The 20,658-nt window shown below is 42.8% G+C and overlaps 1 protein-coding gene across 1 annotated transcript in view; it reads left to right on the plus strand.

Annotated features, from left to right (window-relative positions):
• The window catches only part of CPN1 (carboxypeptidase N subunit 1), a 30,028-nt gene extending 23,284 nt beyond the window's left edge, over positions 1-6,744 (plus strand). Inside the window, exons 8-9 of the mRNA XM_082853999.1 lie at positions 2,929-3,047; positions 5,917-6,744. Of these exons, the coding sequence (XP_082710125.1) occupies positions 2,929-3,047; positions 5,917-6,075 (278 nt within the window). The 3' untranslated portion in view covers positions 6,076-6,744. The remainder of the gene's footprint in view (positions 1-2,928; positions 3,048-5,916) is intronic.
• Positions 6,745-20,658: the final 13,914 nt, after the last annotated feature.

Raw genomic sequence — 20,658 nt, forward strand, 5'->3', positions numbered from 1 at the left:
TTAAATTTACTGAGGCTTGATTTGTGACCCAAGATGTGATCTATCCTGGAGAATATTCCGTGCGCACTTGAAAGAAAGTGTAATCTGCTGTTTTTGGTTGGAATGTCCTATGAATATCAATTAAATATATCTGACCTATTGTGTCATTTAAAGCTTCTGTTTCCTTATTAATTTTCTGTTTGGATGATCTGTCCATTGGTGTAAGTGAGGTGTTAAAGTCTCCCACTATTATTGTGTTGCTGTCGATTTCCTCTTTTAGAGTGTTAGCATTTGCCTTGTGTATTGAGGTGCTCCTATGTTGGGTGCATATATATTTATAATTGTTATATCTTCTTCTTGGATTGATCCCTTGATCATTATGTAGTGTCCTTCCTTGTCTCTTGTAACATTCTTTATTTTAAAGTCTATTTTATCTGATATGAGTATTGCTACTCCAGCTTTCTTTTGATTTCCATTTGCATGGAATATCTTTTTCCATCCCCTCACTTTCAGTCTGTATGTGTCCCTAGGTCTGAAGTGGGTCTCTTGTAGACAGCATATATATGGGTCTTGTTTTTGTATCCATTCAGTGAGTGTGTGTCTTTTGGTTGGAGCATTTAATCCATTCACATTTGAGGTAATTATCGATATGTATGTCCCTATTGCCATTTTCTTAATTGTTTTGAGTTTTTTTTTTTTGTAGGTCCTTTTCTTCTCTTGTGTTTCCCACTTAGAGAAGTTCTTTTAGCATTTGTTGTAGAGCTGGTTTGGAGGTGCTGAATTCTCTTAGCTTTTGCTTGTCTGTAAAGCTTTTGATTTCTCCATCAAATCTGAATGAGATCCTTGCTGGGTAGAGTAATCTTGGTTGTAGGTTCTTCCCTTTCATCACTTTAAGTATCTCATGCCACTCCCTTCTGGCTTGTAGAGTTTCTGCTGAGAAATCAGCTGTTAACCTTATGGGAGTTCCCTTGTATGTTATTTGTCATTTTTCCCTAGCTGCTTTTAATAATTTTTGTCTTTAATTTTTGCCAATTTGATTACTATGTGTTTCGGCATGCTTCTCCTTGGGTTTATCCTGTATGGGACTCTCTGCACTTCCTGGATTTGGGTGGCTATTTCCTTTCCCATGTTAGCGAAGTTTTCGACTATAATCTCTTCAAACATTTTCTCAGGTCCTTTCTCTCTCTCTTCTCCTTCTGGGACCCCTATAATGTGAATGTTGTTGCGTTTAATGTTGTCCCAGAGGTCTCTTAGGGTGTCTTCATTTCTTTTCATTCTTTTTTCTTTATTCTGTTCCACAGCAGTGAATTCCACCATTCTGTCTTCCAGGTCACTTATGCATTCTTCTGCCTCAGTTATTCTGCTATTGATTCCTTCTAGTGTAGTTTTCATTTCAGTTATTGTATTGTTCATCTCTGTTTGTTTGTTCTTTAATTCTTCTAGGTCTTTGTTAAACATTTCTTGCATCTTCTCGACCTTTGCCTCCATTCTTTTTCCGAGGTCCTGGATCATCTTCACTATCGTTATTCTGAATTCTTTTTCTGGAAGGTTACCTATCTCCACTTCATTTAGTTGTTTTTCTGGGGTTTAACCTTGTTCCTTCATCTGGCACATAGCCCTCTGCCTTTTCATCTTGTCTGTCTTTCTGTGAATGTGGTCTTTGTTCCACAGGCTGCAGGGTTGTAGTTCTTCTTGCTTCTCCTGTCTGCCCTCTGACTGCCCGTAGATTCTTATACCCTATTCATGCAAGGGTGGGGAATGTCTCATTCTAGCCAATCAACATACATTGAATATCACCAATTTCTCCAATAAGAGTCCATTTCCAACACCCATTATGCGAAATTGACAAATTACTTATTTCAGTAACAGAAAAACTCATTTCTAACATTCATTATGCTACTTAGCAAAGCATCCAGTGTTGCTAAGAGATAAAGATAGCTGAAGCCCTTATAACAGCTGCATCTGGAATTGGGCCTTTCCGGTACAATGCTAGCTAACCACTCCTGGGTGTGAGCCCCTAATTGAAGAAAATGACAGCCCCCAGGGTATAACAAAGTATCCAACATATGCATTAAAACACACTGCTTTTGCTAAAGAATTTTAAAGTAAATTACATTTAATAGGGGGCAGAGAAGAGACTTCCTCATTATTTATTATCTGTCTCATTCTTGATTGCATTTATTTCAATTAGTCCTTGGTGTACAATTAAAAGAAATTTTAAAGGCACAGTCATAATTTATTCTAAAGAGATATAAAGTCATTAGCCAAAATGCTACATCCCTGCCATGAGAAACAGGCTTTCTTTTCAATTTTATTTTCCCCTTTTGATGGTGGTGGAAGAAATATTAGAAATAGGGTTCTCAAACTCAGATCTTTAGTGGAGCACCCCCACTCAATACAAGGTTACACACATACAACACTGCTGACAGCTGGCTGTCCAGACCATGTCCATTGGTGCGGGTTGTACACTGCGCGACATAAAGCAATCCATTTCTTTTCTGGTAGCTCATATTTTGTCAAAAAAGTTTTTGCCTCCGTCCTCATTATTTCTTTAAGTAGATGTCATTTCTTCACAATGACTTTTCAAACACTGAAACAGAGATTTCATGTTAGTCTCTTTACCAGGCAAAACATTCATAAATCTTTTGGCCTTTCTCCTAGTAACCCTTTACTGGACATGAGTTTGTGTTAAAATACAGGGTCTAAAATTAAACACAGTACTCTCAGTGCAGAGCACAGTGAAACTTCTGCTTCCCAGGAGCTGAGGCCCATGCTCTTACAACGTCATGACAACCTATGATTGTTTTAGATCTTTGCCAGTTTCATCATGCTATTAAGAAAAATCAAGCTTGTGGTCAGCTAAAACCCTCAGATCATTTTTTCATATCAAGGCCTCACCTGGGGCAGATTTCTCATCAGCAGGCTGAGTTATATCCTTGTGACTTTTAGGTGACCATGGAGATTACTTCCGGCTGCTGCTTCCAGGTACCTACACTGTCACTGCCACAGCACCCAGGTTTGACCCAGAGACAGTGAGTGTGACCGTGGGTCCTGGGGAACCCAAACTGGTGAGTTAGGCTGACCTTTACAGAGCACTATAAAGATCACTTATACAGAGTTACAAATAATCGATTGTATAGTTCTAATCTTTGCCAAGCTTCCCTCTTTCACCGTTTAAAAAAATATTCATTGCTCTCATATGCTAATTTTTCTTCTGTCATTCTCCTATTACATCCTTACCTACTTCCTTTTGGTTTTTCCTTTTCCTTCTGTTTAACATAGCATAATGATTAAAACACTACCTGATTCTAAATCCAGCTCATTTGTCCACAGAGCTTGGACAAGCTACCTGATCGCTCTCATTCTCAGTTTCTTCCTCTGTAAATTGGTAATAATAGTGCCTCCTTCACAAGAGGTTGAAATGAGAAAGTGCATGTAAAGCCTTTAGTACAGTGACTTACACGTAGAAAGTGCTCAACAAATGTTAGTTCGTAAATCCCAGAGACCTTGCCCAGATACACAGGTTTACGTTCTTCTGCGCCGTCAGCAAGGACTACCACCAGATGGCACTCTGCCCCCTTCTGATGCCCATGTGCCCAGGCAGCCTTGCTTTCCACTCACCTCAGCAAAGAGCCAGCTGCACTCCAATATTCAGCTCTCCAAAAGGCTTTCTTTTATAGATAGGATGAGAAGCAAAGAACTGTTTTGATCTACAGCCTGGACCTTTTTAGCTTTGGTCATATTAGATCATGATCTCAGAGGCAAAGAGGCTCAAAGATCATGGACACTAATCCTCCGGTTTCTCAAACGAGGAAAAGGTAATGATGCCATCCTTGTTAATGAGCATCTATGGACCTTTTTCTCATGTCAGGTCTTCCCTCCTCAGTCTGTCCTGTTCCTTCTCTATACATCCCAAGAGCTTAGCAGACCCTCCCTCTCCTTTCCCTGTTAACTCAGTGCAGTCAAGTTTCTTGCCTTTTCAAATAGTTATAGGTACTATTCATTGAACAGCCACTATGTGTCAGACATTATCTGAGAGCTTTCCAGAATTATCTCATTTAACCTTCATAACAATCCTGTAAGGTAGATCTACATATCCCCATTTGTGGCTGAGGAAAGTGAAGCTTAGAGAACATAAGTAACTTGTCCAATACCACACAGTGAGTAAGTGGGAGCCGTGATTCCAGCCTCTGTGGGGCTTTCAGGACTGCCTTCTTAGCCAGTCTGTTACAGGGCCTCGAGCTAAGCTCACAACCTCTGTTCATAATCCCTTATTTTAACACAAGGATGAAGGTCAAGAGCTCCTTAAATCCTTTGAAAATTCCTCTGAAATTTCTAGACAGTTCCCCCTTTCCCCTCCACTCCCATCTCCTGCAGGATATAAACGACTTCTACTTGCAGATTCAGGGAACAGAGTAACTCTTCCCTGGCAGCCTGTTACCTGGTCCCAATTTCCCTACCAGTGCATCCTCTTTCCCTTTTTTCTTGTTATCCCCCTGCTCCTCATCTACCCTAAAATCAAATGACTGTTATGCAGCTGCTTACAGAAGTCTTGCACTACATGCAAGTCTATTCAATTGCAAATTCAAACAAGGACAAATCCTCTTAAGTAACAAATTCTGCTTCAAAAGATCTCATCTCCTTTGTCATATAACCTTTAAATTAATTAACATAACACATCATTGTATCAAATATAACTCAGAGGGGGGGGAATCTGTCTTTTGGATACAATTCTCAGATACAGTCACAACTAAGAATACATTTATTGATCCCAGCTGAGTCTTTTCCCATTATAAAGCAGAGATCCATTTGGTTGAGGGAAAAGAAAAAAGATCATTTACTAGAGGGTTTTCATGCTGCAATTAAAACTCTTTAAAGTATCTCCGAGAGTCCAGTGTTTTCCCCTTGGCTTTCCCCACTGCCTTCCAGATGTCCCACTCCTTTAATTTCCTCTGTCCTCCCCTCATTTTGTTGTCTCTCTCTCTCTCTCTCTCTCTCTCTCTCTCTCTCTTTCTTTCGTTTCCTCGATCCTTATATTACTATATAGGAAATAGTACTAATACAGTGTAATTGGCTCTGATTTCTCCCGCTTTGGGAGAGCTAGCAGAAAAGCTGGCTGTGGTTTGTTGTGAAAGAGGCAAGAAATAACCCCGTGAAGAGGTCTGTCTGTCACATGTTTTCCAACTCCCCTCTGGCTTCAGCAGCTCACACTGTTCCCAGGGCCTGAAAGCCAAGGATGCCTCTGGGGAGTGTGGTTAGAACACTGTGCCACACCGTCACCTTTTCCTTCGTGGGACAGCTCTATGGCTTCTGCACAACCAGCACATACCACACTTGTCAGTCAGAAGCATCTTTACCTCTGTGTGCATGGCCAGAAGGGAAGTTTCAATGTACTGCTGGAAACAGTACATTAATGCACATGGACACTGGGAATTTAAGAGTCCATACTAACAATCTATATCATCTCTACTGTCTCTGTTTCCAAACAATCATGACAGAAAGTCTAGCTCTGAAGGTCTGAGGCACTCTTTGGCGTTCCTGAGCACAGCGCCTGTGATTCACAGAGTCAGTGTAAAGGGCATTATTGTGGCACCATCAATCTTAGTTCTTGTGCTGAACAACAGTATCGGTAAAATCACGGTTGAGGTGTAGATATAATTTTTTCTATTACAAATAAATAAATGTACATTAAGTTCATGTCGATATACCCTATGTATCACCGGTGATTATGTGCCACTTTGAGGGGAATGTTAGCCAAGCCTGTATGACACCACCAATGCTGCTCTGGGTGGTTGCTGTGATACTCTCCTTGGTCCCTTGTCCTCAGAACCCGGAACCATGGTAAAACAAGGTCCAAACTGGTCTTCCGACAATTTCAATCCTAGGAAATGGAAAACTGATTCCTGTGCTCTCCTAGCTTCTTTTTCTTTTTTCCAGGTTAATTTCCAACTCAAGAGAAGCACCCCTCCAGCAGCCCCTAAGAGGAGAGGCCCCAACTCAGGGCATAGAGGCAGAGTCTTACCAAAGAAAGTACAGCCCCGGGCAGCTAGGAAAAAAGAGATGATGGTGAAACAGTCCCAGAGAGTCCCTGCCTGAAATCCACAGTCCCCGGGGCAACACTTTAGAAAGGCTTTGTTCCCACTCTCACACCAGATGAAGCATTCTTTCTATTTTATTATCTGAGACATATTTAAATATAAACATATTCAGAACAACTCAGAATGGTCTCCATCTGTTCCAGGGGTAAACCCTCTGATGCAGCAGTACGTACATGCAGTGGTGTTCAGTAAGATTTTCTGATTCTGAGGGTATGGTTTAGGTCCAGCAGGCTCTGTGCCAGTCTACGCTGTGTCCAGAGACTGGTTCTGGCTGGTTAGTCACTATCTCTAGAGTCTAGCAGAGAGCCTATAACACAGTAAGTACCCAGTGAAGGTTTCTGGATGAATGGCTGAAAGGCTGAAATGATCCATCATTACATAGCAAGACCAGGTGACCAATTCTTCTGAAATCCCAGAGGACTGTTTCAACAAGAGCCAATAGTTTCTTATTAAGAAAAGGATTTCACACACAAACACCTAGTCCCACTGCTTCATACATGGGCATTTTAAATAATATGCATCTTTCAAACATTTTCTGGGCGTATAAGTGTAATGCAGATGCCCCTGTGGAATGACTGTGTCCTGACCCTGTGCCAGGGACACACAGCACTCTCCACTCCACTGAGTTCTCCAGAACGAACCCATTTGTACTAAAAGTGTTATTAAGCAAAGTAGACGTCACTGAAGATTTTGAAGGCATGTGTAGTCTTTCATCACACATCAGTCAAGTTCATAAACCGCCACGAGGCGTGCTGGGGTTCCCAAGTACCCTGTCCCCAGGGCTTGCTGGGGGTTCTTTACCCATCATCACCCATTTCAGGGAGCCTCAGTGAGACAGGGCAGAGGCTCCATTTCCCCCGACTTGCTCTACCTCCCCCCACCTTGTCAGCCTCCCCCACTGGCGCCCCAGCCTCTAACTCACCCAGACCTTTCTTAACATTGAGCAGAGTAGGTGCTCTCAGCAAGTATTCCCACACCCACCAGAAAACAAGAGGTGCTCTAGCTGTGACAGTCCACCCTCTGTAGGAGGCCATTCAAGATCAGGAGTAACACATGATTTACTTCTGTCACTTGAGCAATCTCTCAATCTGCGGTTAAAAGGGAAACAGAAGAAAAATATGCCTTTTCCCATTTAAAAAGGAAATTCTCTCCTCAGGTGATGTTTTCTTTCTTCCCAATTTTAATCCCGTATCCCTTGGTTCCCTTCTTATTGTTAGAAAGAAGGAGCTGCTTGGGAGGGCTCTTTTCAATTCAGTGAGACTTTGTGCCTGAGGTTGCCATATGCAGTCGATTTTTCCAGATTGTCTGAATATCACTTACTTTGATTTCACCTTCCCTCGTACATAGCCATTTAGCAGAGCTGATGTTTGCAAAGTATGGTCACAGTGCTTTCTCTGGCCCAACCATATGCTTTTATTTATTCATTTACTCATTCATTCATGCAGGGGACATTCACTGAGTCCTTGCTCTCAATAAATGCAGGGAATACAAAGAGAAATAAGATACAGCTCATTATCTCAGGGCTGCCGTGACCTAGTTGGGAAGACAAATAGGTCATTACATTGCCTTGTGATAATTGCTGTGATGCAGTGAACTCTGGGGCAGGGGGATGGGGAGACTGTGCGAAGGGCCCTACCATAGTCTTGGGAAGATCAGGAAAGGCATATCAGAGTTCGTGAAGTCTACGGTGAGATGTAATAAGGTCGGATAAATAGGCATTGGCCAGGGGGAGAGAAATGGGGGAGCAAGAGTTAGGTTGAGGGGACTGCAAGTACCGAGGGCTGGAGGCTCTGGAGAGGGCGGCCTTTAGGGAGCTGCAAGAAATTCAGCACAGGGGGAGTGAGTGAGGTGCCCAGAGAGGCCAGTGAGGTGGGAAGGGGCGAGACCGTGCAGGACCTTTGAACCATATTACAGAGGTTGGACTTTATCCTGAGAAGAACAAGGAGCCATTGGAGGGTTCCACTGAGGGGAGCAACAGAATCAGATTTAGAGCCATCACCCTGGCTGCGGCCTCAAGAGCTGGCTGGAGCAGCGGCAAGGCTGACTCAGTGAGAAGGCTGCTGAGAGCCGGGTGAGAAGGTGGCCCAAACTGGGGCTGGGCAACAGGGGTGGGGACCACCAGGCAACTCATGAGTTACCCAGAGGGCTTCCTGTCAGCCCCCGATGGCTTCACTGCCCTCTTCAAGATTTGCAGCCATCTCATTCAGACACTCCCAGCCTGCCATCCTGAGGATTTTAAGCACTAAAGGAGATGCAGGTTTTCAACCAAACCTTAAAGGCTAACCTGAGTAAAATTCACCCAAGCAGGAGGTGATAATACGGACAGAATATTATATGGAAAATACAGGGTCTGGCCGTGACTGTACAAAAATTTCTCAATATGGAGGAAGGATGTGAAATCAGAGCTGATGGCGGAGAGAGAGGGCAGGATTCAGCGAACAAGAAGGAACGTCCTCCAACTTTGAGTCCAGCATTCTCCTGGCCAGGAGCCTTTCTATTTTATGTCTAGGATTTTATTTTAAAGAGGAAGTCTTCCGTACAAAATGCTAGCCTAGATAGATAATGTTTCCCAAAGGGGTAGAATACTGTAGTTAAGGGCATGGATTTTGGACTCTGACAGACCTGAGTTTTAATCCTAGCTCGGCTCCTTATTTGCTGCATGACCTTGAACAAGTAACTTACCTTCTCTGAATCATGGTTCTCATATGGAAAAAAGAAATGGAAATAATATCTACCTTCACTTGGAATTAAAGGTGAGACTCTCATAAATCAGTAGGGAGGGGAAGGCAGCTCCTGCCCTGGACCCTCCTCAGAGGATTATCACTCATCAAACTAGTCGATTGTAAACCAGTGAGGCTGACAGGGACATCATGGACTTAGGGGTGCAAAGGGGAGTTTGGAAGTGAGGCAGATCCCGAGGAGCTGAACCCAGCCTATTCTGTCTCTCTTTTTTTTTTTTTTTTCAAATCTCATGTGCTGGAAGGTCTTTGTTTGTTCCATATTCTTCCTAGCACTTTTCCTTCCAGATTGAAGATTTTTTTGACACAGTGATTTTCCTCATGTGACTAGATAGGAGAATTTCCAATTTTCAGACAGGATGATACCTAATGACTGTTGGACCTGGTACTGGTGCCTGAAGAAGTTTCTGCTCTGGTAAGCTGTGACTACCTTACCTTTTCATTTTACTCTGCCCAGCACTCAGAACAGTGCCTGGTATATATAAACACAGCAAACATATTTGTTGAGTGAATAATTCCAGGATTATTTTCATATTTTTTCCTCATCCTCTCCTCTTTTACTATTTTTCTTCTTTTATCTAGTATAGTTTTGAGCATGCTTTTTTTTTTTTTTTTTTATGGTACACGGGCCTCTCACTGTTGTGGCCTCTCCCATTGCGGAGCACAGGCTCCAGACGTGCAGGCTCAGCGGCCATGGCTCACGGGCCCAGCCACTCTGCGGCATGTGGGATCTTCCCAGACCAGGGCACGAACCCGTGTCCCCTGCATCGGCAGGCGGACCACTGCGCCACCAGGGAAGCCCCTGAGCATGCATTTTTAAAATTATTATTATAAACCAGGGTAGGCCGAATTCTAAAATGAGTCCCCATGACCCCTGCCCTTGTATAATCCCTCCCCTTGCAGGTGGATGTGACTGTGATAAGATATCACTCCCCTACTTATGTTCCACTATATGGCAAGAGGATTTTGCAGATGTGATCAAGGTTCCAAGCCAGCTGGTTCTGAGTTAATCAAACCGGAGATTATCTTGGGTGGACCTAACCGAAACTGACCAGCCTTTTATAAGCAGAGAGTTTCTCTCCCAGGCCTGGGAGGAAGAAAGCAGACAGATAGGTTGTGAACTGCCTGTGAAGAGAAGCAGCCCCTAGGAGATGTGAGTGGTGCCAGGCAACAGCTGGTAAGAAAATGGGGACACAGTTATAGACCCACAAGGAGATGGATTGTATCAACAGCTCGAAGCAGCTTGAGCCCACACTTGGGTGCAGCCTTGTGAGATGGCAGCAGGGCAGCCAGCTAAACCATGTCCAGACCCCTGACCAGTAGAAACCAGGGGATAATACACTCATGCCATTTGAAGCCTCGACATTTATGCTAAGTTGTTGCACAATAATAGAAAACAAATATACAAACTATCTCAAATTGTTTTGTAAATTAGGATATAAACCAATAAAACACAAATAACCAATTGTGATCACCCTACGGATGGTATGGCTGCCATGCTTCTACCTCATATAGAATGTCTGTGAAACAAAGAACAGGGAAAAACAAAACCATACAACTCTTTTTAAATAAGATGGCTGGTATAGTCAAGAGTTCAAGAGTACATGTCTCTGACAGCAGGGACTTCAGCCTTTGGATAACTGTGGTTTCTTGCTTACAGTAGTTCCCATTATTTGCACCAAATTGTTTGGTACTAGATTGTGGAGACGTACCACTGGCACAAATACTAAAGCAAGAGAAAATTTAAAGCCTGTCCAGAGATGCTGTAGACAGAACTCTTCTTTAAATGGAGGCTCTTGTGCCCTTCCCAAAGAGCGAAAATCAGTAAACAGTGTGTAACATCCTAAACTTTTCTACCCACCTTCAGGACACTTTGAAGGAAAAGCAGGAACAGGAGCCCTCTTAAGTAGCCAAACGTAATTTCTCCCAGTTGGAAATTTTATCCTAAAACAAAAAGATCCCAGTACAGTGGTGTCAAGTTTTTATCTGCGAAAGACCCAAGATATGGATTCAGAGCAATTCATTCATCTGACAGATAGTTGAGTCCTTTTATGAATCAGACCCTGTGTTATCTGTGTTAAGAGTCAGGGAGATGGTGGTAAACCAGAGAGACACGGTTCCTACCTATTTGGATTCTGAGGGTTTGAGGGAGAGACAAAGAATAAAACAAGTTCGTTAAACAAATACATAAAAAGAATTACTAGCTGAGAAGTGGTGCTGAGAGAGGAAATGCCAGGGGATCTATTGGAAATAGGATGGTTAAGGAAGACTTCTCTGAAGAGGTGATATTTGGGCTGAGATACAAAGGATAAGAAAAATAAAGGCTTACAAAGAATAGGAATGAAAAGTACAGGCAGAAGGAGTAGCAAGGCCAAGGACCCTGCAGCAGGAAAGAGCCTGGCTGCTTCGAGCAGCTGCATCTCCTGGGTCTAAGGGTGTGTGTGTGTGTGTGTGTGTGTGTGTGTGTGTGTGTGTGTGTGTGTGTGTGTGTGTGTTTGTGTGTTTAGCTTCCCAATCTATGATCTAACATCCTAGAAGCCTAACCCAGCATAGGTCCAAGACACAGCATAGCATCCAGACCACATTTAGTGTAGTCATAAGTGAGCCAATAAGATTCACTTTTTCCATGGCCACAGAAAACGCCCCTAACAAGACCAGCCATCTCAAAAACAAGGATTGAGAAAGTGGAACACACTGGTTTGGGACAAATCTGCCATCAGAATGGGAGAAGTCAAAGTTCATGTGTCTGGAGCATCACCTTCACATACGTGGTACGATGATTTGTCTAATACAGACTCCCAACACATACCCTGTACCAACACTCTGTCGTGCCCACCTTCTGCCTAGCATATTACTTCACTTCAACTTTAACACTAACTTCATTCTGGCTATAAAGCCTGAGTAAACATTCCTCCTGGGCAAATGCCTAAGCAAACATCACTTCTCTCCCTCCTCCCAAAAGTTAAATTCCACTATGTATAAAGGCTTTTTCCCCTCTCACTTTCTCTTATTCCTCCCCTCTGCACTTACTGTTCCTGCCCACGCCCCTTCCCCTCATGGGTCTTTCCCTCTCCTACCTTCATTCTCTTCACTTCCCACACATTCCCTGCACCTTTGCCCTCACCCCATCAAGGGCCCTGCTGCATGTGGGATGTGGCTTCACCTAGTAGCAAGAGACCTGGAGCCATTGCCACATGGGTGACCAGCAGCTAAGGAGAAGCCTTCAGGGGTGGTGCCTATTTCTGCTGACACATCGCTTCTCATTGCACAGCCCCAGGGAGCAGGCAGATAAAACCATCACTTGGATCCATGCCTACCCCACAGGAGGAGGGAGGAAAGGCCTCTTTGACTTCCTTTCAGATTGTCTCACATGAGGCCTTTGGAATACAGAGTCCATCCTGGGCATTAGATCAAAGGAGTCGAGTGAATTTCCTTAAATCCTTTCTGGACTCAGTTGAAGTACAAATAAACTGAGAAATAAAAGGATCACAACTCTATTATTTTTTGTATATCCAAATATAGTATTTTACATACACTGTAGTTTATAGCAGACTTATTTCACAGACAGTTTAAAAAGAAATTTCTTTAATGGAAGGTGCTATGGACCGAATGTTTGTGTCCCCCCCAAATTCATACATTGAAGCCCTAATGTGATGGTATTTGGAGATGAAAACTTTGGAAAGTCAGTAGGTCACAAGGGGGAAGGCCCCATGATGGCACTGGTGTCCTTATAAGAAGAGGAAGAGAGCTAGCTCTTTCACTCTCTCTGCCACGTGAGGCTACAAGAAGGCCATCTCCAAGCCAGGAAACAGGTCTTCACCAGAACCTGGCCATGCTTGGCATCCTGATCTCAGTCTTCCCAGCCTCCAGAACTGTGAGAAATAAGTGTTTGTTGTTTGAGCTACCCAGTCTTGGTAATTTGTTATAGCAGCTGGAGCAGACTAAGACAGAGGGATAGATAAAGGGTCTGCTAACTTTCTATTTTAGACTAACTTTCTATTAAGGACTATTAGAAAAATATAATTGCAATCTACTATCACCATGAATTCATAAACTCTCTAATGCCAAAAATAAGAAAGATATAATCTCAGAATTAAAAACTGTTATCAATGAAATTATTTTTCTCATTTTGCTAGGGAACAGTAAACATTTCATCTCAGACTAGCACTTCTGAACCAGTAGTTTAAAGATGGGACTGTTAGTGGTTCAAATAACTAAAAATTTATAAGAAGGGTTTTCAGACACGGCTGGATCCAGGTGCCCCAGTTATGTGGGCTGGAATCTTTCTCCACTTCTTGATTTCATTGTCTTCAGTGGCGACTGCCTTCTCACACAGGTGCTCCCTTGCAGGACTAGATGACTCATAGCAGCTTCAAGCTTGTATTCTACCAGCCTAGCAACAAACTATTGATTCTTGGGCCTGACTCTCAAGAGCACAAATTGGGTGACATGTCTGTCCCAAAAACCATCATGGTGACTCTGATTGGTGAATCTGGGGTTGTATGCCCACTCCCAGAAGGCAGAGGGTGGGTATGGGAAACCACTGTAGGAGAGTTGGTTCCCGTCTTTTAAAAAAAACAAAACACTGTTACCAAATAAAGAAGAATGGATGATTATGGACAATAACAACAAAAGAACATTACAATTTTATTAAAATCAAGCACTGTTATAATTTTACTATGACTCTTAACTCAAGTGAACTCAGTCATTCAACAAACATTTATCAGACACACCTATGTGCCAGGCACTTTGCTAGGCAATAGGACACAAAGATAAATCCACTAGTCTCTGCCTTCGGTGAACTCAGCTAATGTGAGGAGAGGGAGAGGTGGACAATGTTTACAACAGTGTGTGAAGTGGCTGAGATCAGCCCTGTCAGAGGACTGAATCATAGTCCTCGTTAGTTCCTTACTTTGCTTGACTAATATAGACCTGACTTAGTACAGCTTCAAGTTGGATGACGCCTTTATGTGAAACACTTTACATTAATTTCAAACAGATATATATCATGTAGGAGGTGGGGGTAGGACGGACATGAACTTGACCACAGTTCATTCAGAGACAGCTATGTGGTCCAGCTCCTTAAGCAGGTAATACATTCCCAGACTGTGTTAAAGAAGCACAGTGTCATATCAAAAGAGCACAGTTCCACCAGGCCACACAAGAGTCAGCCTTCCTCTGGAGCATGATTTATAGCTCCCAGAACATTTTCAGGAAGGACATTGAAGGTCATGATGTCACTAAGTCTCATGGATGCACCAGGATAAAACATTGCCAAGAGAAGAAAAACACGGCCGCTTCAGAGAAAAGTTCTGAAACTGAGTGGGGAGCCCACATTGCACAGTGGAAAGAAAGACTGTGGCAGATGGTGGTTTGAATCCTAGCTTTGTCATTTACAAGCTCTGTTATCTTGGGCAAATCAGGTATTTCCCAAAATATGGGTAAAGTATCACAAGTAGTACTTAAATATTCTTTAGGACAACTCAAGTGGTGCATGAGCCAATTTGGCTTGATGTTCTGATCAAGCAATAAATTACCTAGAAAGTTATTCTTTTAACAATTTCTTTACATCTTTCTGAATGTATCAAGGAGAAAGTTTCTCTTTGGTTCTAACTTTCTAACACTGACTAGTTTCGTTTTTTTTTAACAAATGGAGAGTAGCCCTCAAGCTCAGAATTAGAATTTAATAACCATTTGGGGGCTTCCCTGGTGGCGCACTGGTTAAGAATCCACCTGCCAATGCAGGGGACATGGGTTCGAGCCCTGGTCCACGAAGATCCCACATGCCATGGAGTAGCTAAGCCTGTGCGCCACAACTACTGAGCCTGTGCCCTAGAGCCTGCGAGCCACAACTACTGAGCCCGTGTGCCACAACTACTGAAGCCTGCACACCTAAAGTCCGTGCTCTGCAACAAGAGAAGCCACCGCAGTGAGAAGCCCATGCACTGCAACAAAGAGTAGCCCCCACTAGCCGCAACTAGAGAAAGCCCGCGTGCAGCAACGAAGACCCAATGCAGCCAAAAATAAATAAATAAATTAATTAATTACAAATAAATAAATAAAAGAACTAAAAACATTTTAAAAAGTAACCATTTTGTTTTCATTGTATTTGTTTTAAAGATTACCTCCTATTAATTACAATCTATATACTGGTTTTGCGTTTATGGGAGTGGTACAAAATTTCCCTTAAAAAGCGAAGTGAGTAAATTTAAATAAAAATATTTTAAAAGTTAGAAAGGTGGTGTGCCATTTAGTCAAGAACTATTGTGATGGTTTTCTGAGAGTGCAAGATTATGGCAAAAAGTGGTATAGGAATGACTAAAGTATGGGAAGTGTGGAAAGCACTAGGCCAGCTGTTTAACCCCAGGGAGCCTCAGTTCCTCATTTTTAAGCTAAAGATAACAATTACTTGCTGGGTTGTTGTCATGATACGTGCTAAGAAAAAACAACCAATATTATTTGGAGAAGGAAATGATGACCTTCATTATCTTTCTTCATTATTGTAGACAACCTGGGAAAGAAAATAAAGATGGTTTATAAATTACTTTTCAAGAATTATTGATTCTATTCAAATGGGGGAACCCAGGTTCTGTTTCTTGGGGTAATAACTTTTTTCTGATTAATAAAAGAAAAAAGATAGGGACTTCCCTGGTGGTCCAGTGGTTAAGACTTCGCCTTCCAATGCAGGGGGTGTGGGTTCAATCCCTGGTCGGGGAGCTAAGATCACACATGCCTCGAGACCAAAAAACCAAAACATAAAACAGAAGCAATATTGTAAAAAATTCAATAAACACTTTAAAAAATGGTCCACATCAAAAAAGAATCTTAAAAAAAGAAAAAAGATAATATATGGTAAGTTCTTAACATAAGGCTAGCTCTCAATAAACATTTACTATAAACTTGTCTTCAGTATTTCAGCTTCCCTTTTCTTTCCTTCCCCTATCTCCTTCTAGATTCCCAAATATCTTCTGTCTTTCTTGTCTCCTCATGGAAATAGGAAGAGATCTGATAGTGTCACTTAAATATGTTTTGATGGATACACAAGAGAATGAGTTTTTTTCCAAAATATTACCTCAACTAGGCATTAGCATTTTAAGGTAGATTTGTTTGCCAGTTTGATTTTTACTTCCAATTATGAAAGAATTTCCTGTTCCTCATTAAACCAATTTCAAGCTTCTGCAAGCAGATGGGAAGAGAAGAAGCCCCTAGGAAACACTATATTAATATATAAGAACAACCCTTAAGATAAACATGATACAGTCCTTTTTTTGAATTCAGAACTTCCTTACAAAACGGGAATTGGCTTTACTTTTGCCAGCTAGGGTCTATTCCTAAATGGAACCAAATGGCCTCCATTGTCTTCTTCCAGGACCTGGCCTTGCCTCCGCCCAAGTCCACTAGACAGATACCCTCTCTCAAAAATCACCCTGGACTCCTCCCTTCCCCAAGGGAGAACCAGACTTCCCCCAGCCTTCCTTCCTCCACTCAACTAGAGTCCCCTCCTTTCTGTCCCGGTGCATTCTGGCACCAGATTAATGAATAGTTATTAGTGTTTCCAAGTGCTATCTGTTCTTTCTCTGACATGGAAGACTAAACCTATGCCTTCTATATTCTACCACTAAGTTGCTCCAGAGGGAAACCTTGGGGAGTTGCCTTTGATTTGCAGCAAAGCCATGGACACTGTTAGTGACGCAGTCCATCATAACAGCGATGGATACTTGAGTGTGTCCTAACACGCTGGATTTAGGTTCAGACGTGAGATCAGAGGATGACATGCCTAAATAAGTTTGATCAATGAGATTAATCAAAATGCACAGGAATTGATTTGGGTTTATTGAGGATCATCCAGGGAAAAAAACAAACTTCTTAATATCGCACACGCAGATATTATTATTATTGCTAAGAAAGAAGTTCCACATACATTTACCTCTTTTGATCCTTTTCATTTCAGTCCCTTCAATTGAGGATATTTTATAATGTATCAGTACATTGACTTAAAATGAAATTCAAACTCCTTATCATGGCCCATCAGGCCCAGGATTATCTTCACCCTTGTTTGTTTTATAATTTCGTCCCATAGTACTTGCTTTCTTTCTCACATAGCCTTCTCTTCTGTTCTGAAACTGAGAAAGTTGTTTTCCACTTCAGGGCTTTGCACCTTCAGTTTCTCCCACTAGAAAGGTGCTTCCTCAGCTCTTTACACAGCTGATTCCTTCTCATCATTTTGGTCGCAAGTAAACGTTATATCCCCAGAGACTTCCCTGACCACCAACCACTATATTCAAAGGTTTCCACTTCTTACTTTGGCCCTTATCAGACCAGATCCTCATCTAAACCACAGAACACAGTGATTCTGTACTCACTTGTCTCAAGGACTGTGTATAACTTGTACCATTCCCCTTGCGTGGGAGAGACGTTAATTCGTTACATACAATGGATGCCTAGGGCATTAGGGTTTAATTCTCTATGATCTAATTTATCATATCATCTAGGTTACTTCCTTCACAGCATTCACCATACCCTGTAATTATTTGGCTTACCATTTGTTTATCTATTGTCTGTTACCCCACTCTAGAATGTGAGCTCCATGAGAGCAGGGTGCTTATCGGTTGTCTTTGTCAGCCTGAATCCCAAACATCCAGCATGATGCTTGCTTGTTGCGTTGCAAATGTTGCATTGTAAATCTTTGTTGATGAGTGAAAGAATATTATTTTGATGATTCAGAATCTTCACGATGCCCTAGGGCAGTGGTTCTTAAACTTTAGTGTACCCACCAAAGAACCCACTTCCAAAGATTTAGATTCAGTAATCAGATCATTCTGAAACTGACTCTTTTAGGTAAAAGAAACAGGTCCCAGTCGGGCTGGGTGTACATTAAGACATCCAAAGTTGTTTTCTTTTCTTTTTTTGTGGCCATGCTGCACGGCTTGCAGGATCTTGGTTCCCTGACCAGGGATTGAACCCGGCCTCCCGGCAGTGGAAGTGTGGAGTCCTAACCATTGGACCATCAGGGAATTCCCAGTTGTTTTCTTTTTTAAATGAAATGCTTGATTTTAATTTCATTTTGCTTTCATGTGGCATACTTTTAAAAAAAAATTTTATTGGAGTATAGTTGATTTACAATGTTGTGTTAGTTTCAGGTGTACAGCAAAGTGAATCAGTTATACATATACATTTATCCACTCTTTCTTAGATTCTTTTCCCATATAGGCCATTACAGAGTACTGAGTAGATTTCCCTGTGCTATACAGTAGGTCCTTATTAGTTATCTATTTTATATATAGTAGTGTGTATATGTCAATCCCAATCACCCAATTTACCCCTCTTCCCTCATGTGGCATACTTGACTCTGTCCAAAAACCATGGAAAAATATATCCCCAGAACACAAACAAAATTGTGGTTAACTGAATAGGAACAGTATCTTCAAAAATAAAGGCAATGGATTTGTAACGTTAATTACTTACTACTGAGAGAAGAAAAGTCACTATCTTACAGGCAAATGAAGCATTTGCTGACAGTTTTGTCGAAATCCAGAATATTGATATTTTACCAGAAAGTTTTCTGCCCACAATGTGCATATGCATCAAAAAGCAAAGGAGGAAAACAGTATGGCAGTTCCTCAAAAAATGAAGCATAGAATTATCATGTGACCCAGCCATTCCATTTCTGGGTATATACACAAAAGAACTGAACGCAGGGATTCAGACAGATATTTGTACACCCATGTTCACAGAAGCATTATTCATGATGGCCAGAAGGTAGAAGCAAACGTTGGATGGAAAACATCCATTGACAGATGAATGTATAAACAAAATGTGGTATGTGCATACAAGGTAATATCATTCTACCTTAAAAAGGAAGGAAATTCTGACACATGCTATAACATGGATGAAACTTGTGGACCTATGCAAAGTGAAATAAGCCAATCACAGAAGACAAACACTGCGAACTCCCTGGCAGTCCAGTGGTTAGGACTCCAGGCTTTCACTGCCAAGGGCCGGGGGTTCGATCCCTGGTCAGGGAACTAAGATCCCCCAAGCTGTGCTGTGCGGCAAAAACTAACAAACAAACAAACAGAAAAGACAAACACTGTATGATTCCACTTACAAAAGGTACCTGGAGTAGTCAAATTAATAGAGACAGAAAGCAGAATGGTGGTTGTCAGGGACTGGCAGGAGAGAGGAATGAGGAGTTAACGTTTAATGATTACAGTTTCAGTTTGGGAAGATGAAAAAGTTCTGGAGATGGATGGTGGTGATGTAATGTGAATGTACTTAATGCCATAGAACCATACACTTAAAAACGTTAAAAATGATAAACTTTATGTTACATGTATTTTAACACACACACACACAACACTAGAAAGGAGAACTAGCTGATGAAAAATTTGAAATACAGATCTTCCTCCACTTACAGTGGAGTTATGTCCAGTGGAGTTAAGCCCATGGTAATTTGAAAATATCCTAAGTCGAAAATACATTTAATACACCTAACCTACCCAACATCATAGCCTAGCCTACCTTAAACGTGCTCGGAACACTCACATTAACCTACAGTTGGGCAAAATCATCTAACACAAAGCCTATTCTACAATAATGCATTGGTTATCTCATGTAATTTATTGAGTACTGTACTGAAAGTGAAACCCAGAATGGTTGCATGAGTACAGAACGGCTGTAAGTGTATCGGTGGTTTGCCCTCCTGATCCTGTGGCTGACCGGGAGCTGCCTCACTGTCGCTGCCCAGCATCAGGAGAGAGTATCCTAGAGCATATTGCCAGCCCGGAAAAAGATTGAAATTCAAAATTCTACTGTGGTTCCTCCTGAATGCCTACGATTTTCTCAGCATTGTAAAGTGGAAAAATCTTAAGTCCAACAGTTTTAGGTGGGGACCATCTGTAGAGGTTTATCTGTTATACGTTCACAGTGACAGACTTGTTCCGTCTTCTTCAGCATCCCCCAGGTAGATCCCAGAAACTAGGCACAGAAATTCAAGCAACAAACCAAGCAGTGTGACTTTGAGGCCATTAATACACAAAAGGAATCCCGCGAGGATTCACGAACGAGTTAAAAGCGTGCTCTCAGCCCTGCCTAGTTCTTGCATTCTGCTGTTCGTTGCTCTTAAATTCTCAAAGGTGTCCTGAGAGACTTTCCTCAGAAAAAAATGAACAGACCGAAGTGAACGCCGAGTATTTGTGAGGTGATAAAGGAAACTGCCTCCGGGCAGCACAGAGGACCGCACCACAGGCAGGAACTGCATGCGGCTTCTCTAAATGGGATTTAACCCTTTTCTAGGTTGGAGCGGGAGTGTGGCGGTTGAGGGATCGGCAAGGAAGGAAAGGAGCTTTCGATCAGCGGGAGCTGCACGTAGAACTGAACGCTCCACGAGCAGCCAACGCTCGAGCTGCCCTAGCAGGGTCGGCGCCGCACCGCCAGGTGCCTCAGTTTCCCAGAATGGAGGTCCTGGGGCACCGCCCCCTCTGACGTAAAGGGGCGGGCGCATCCAAGGCGGGCCGTCAAGTAGTGCTAGAGCTGGGCGGGCGTCTGAGGGGGTGGGCGCGCGGGTAAGGAGCGCGGCGCCCCCGGGCCGCGCGGGCCGCGCGAGGCGGAAGCTTGGGCGGGAGTTCGGAGGCGGGGCCGCCACGCTGAGTCACGCAGGATTGACCCGCCCGCCGCTTCCAGGGGCGGAGGTGACAGCGGGCCTGGGAGAGGCGGTCGTAGCTGCCCGCTGCGCCAAGGGACCGCCAGGCGGCGGAGAGCTGGTCAGGGGCCGGGCGAGGCCGGGCGGGGAGCCCGGGTCGCTGTCCGGGGACGGCGGGCGGAAGGGACCCGCGCCCCGAGGA

Source organism: Leucopleurus acutus (genome assembly GCF_964270905.1).
Source record: "Leucopleurus acutus genome assembly, chromosome: 14".
NCBI classification, from domain to species: domain Eukaryota; kingdom Metazoa; phylum Chordata; class Mammalia; order Artiodactyla; family Delphinidae; genus Leucopleurus; species Leucopleurus acutus.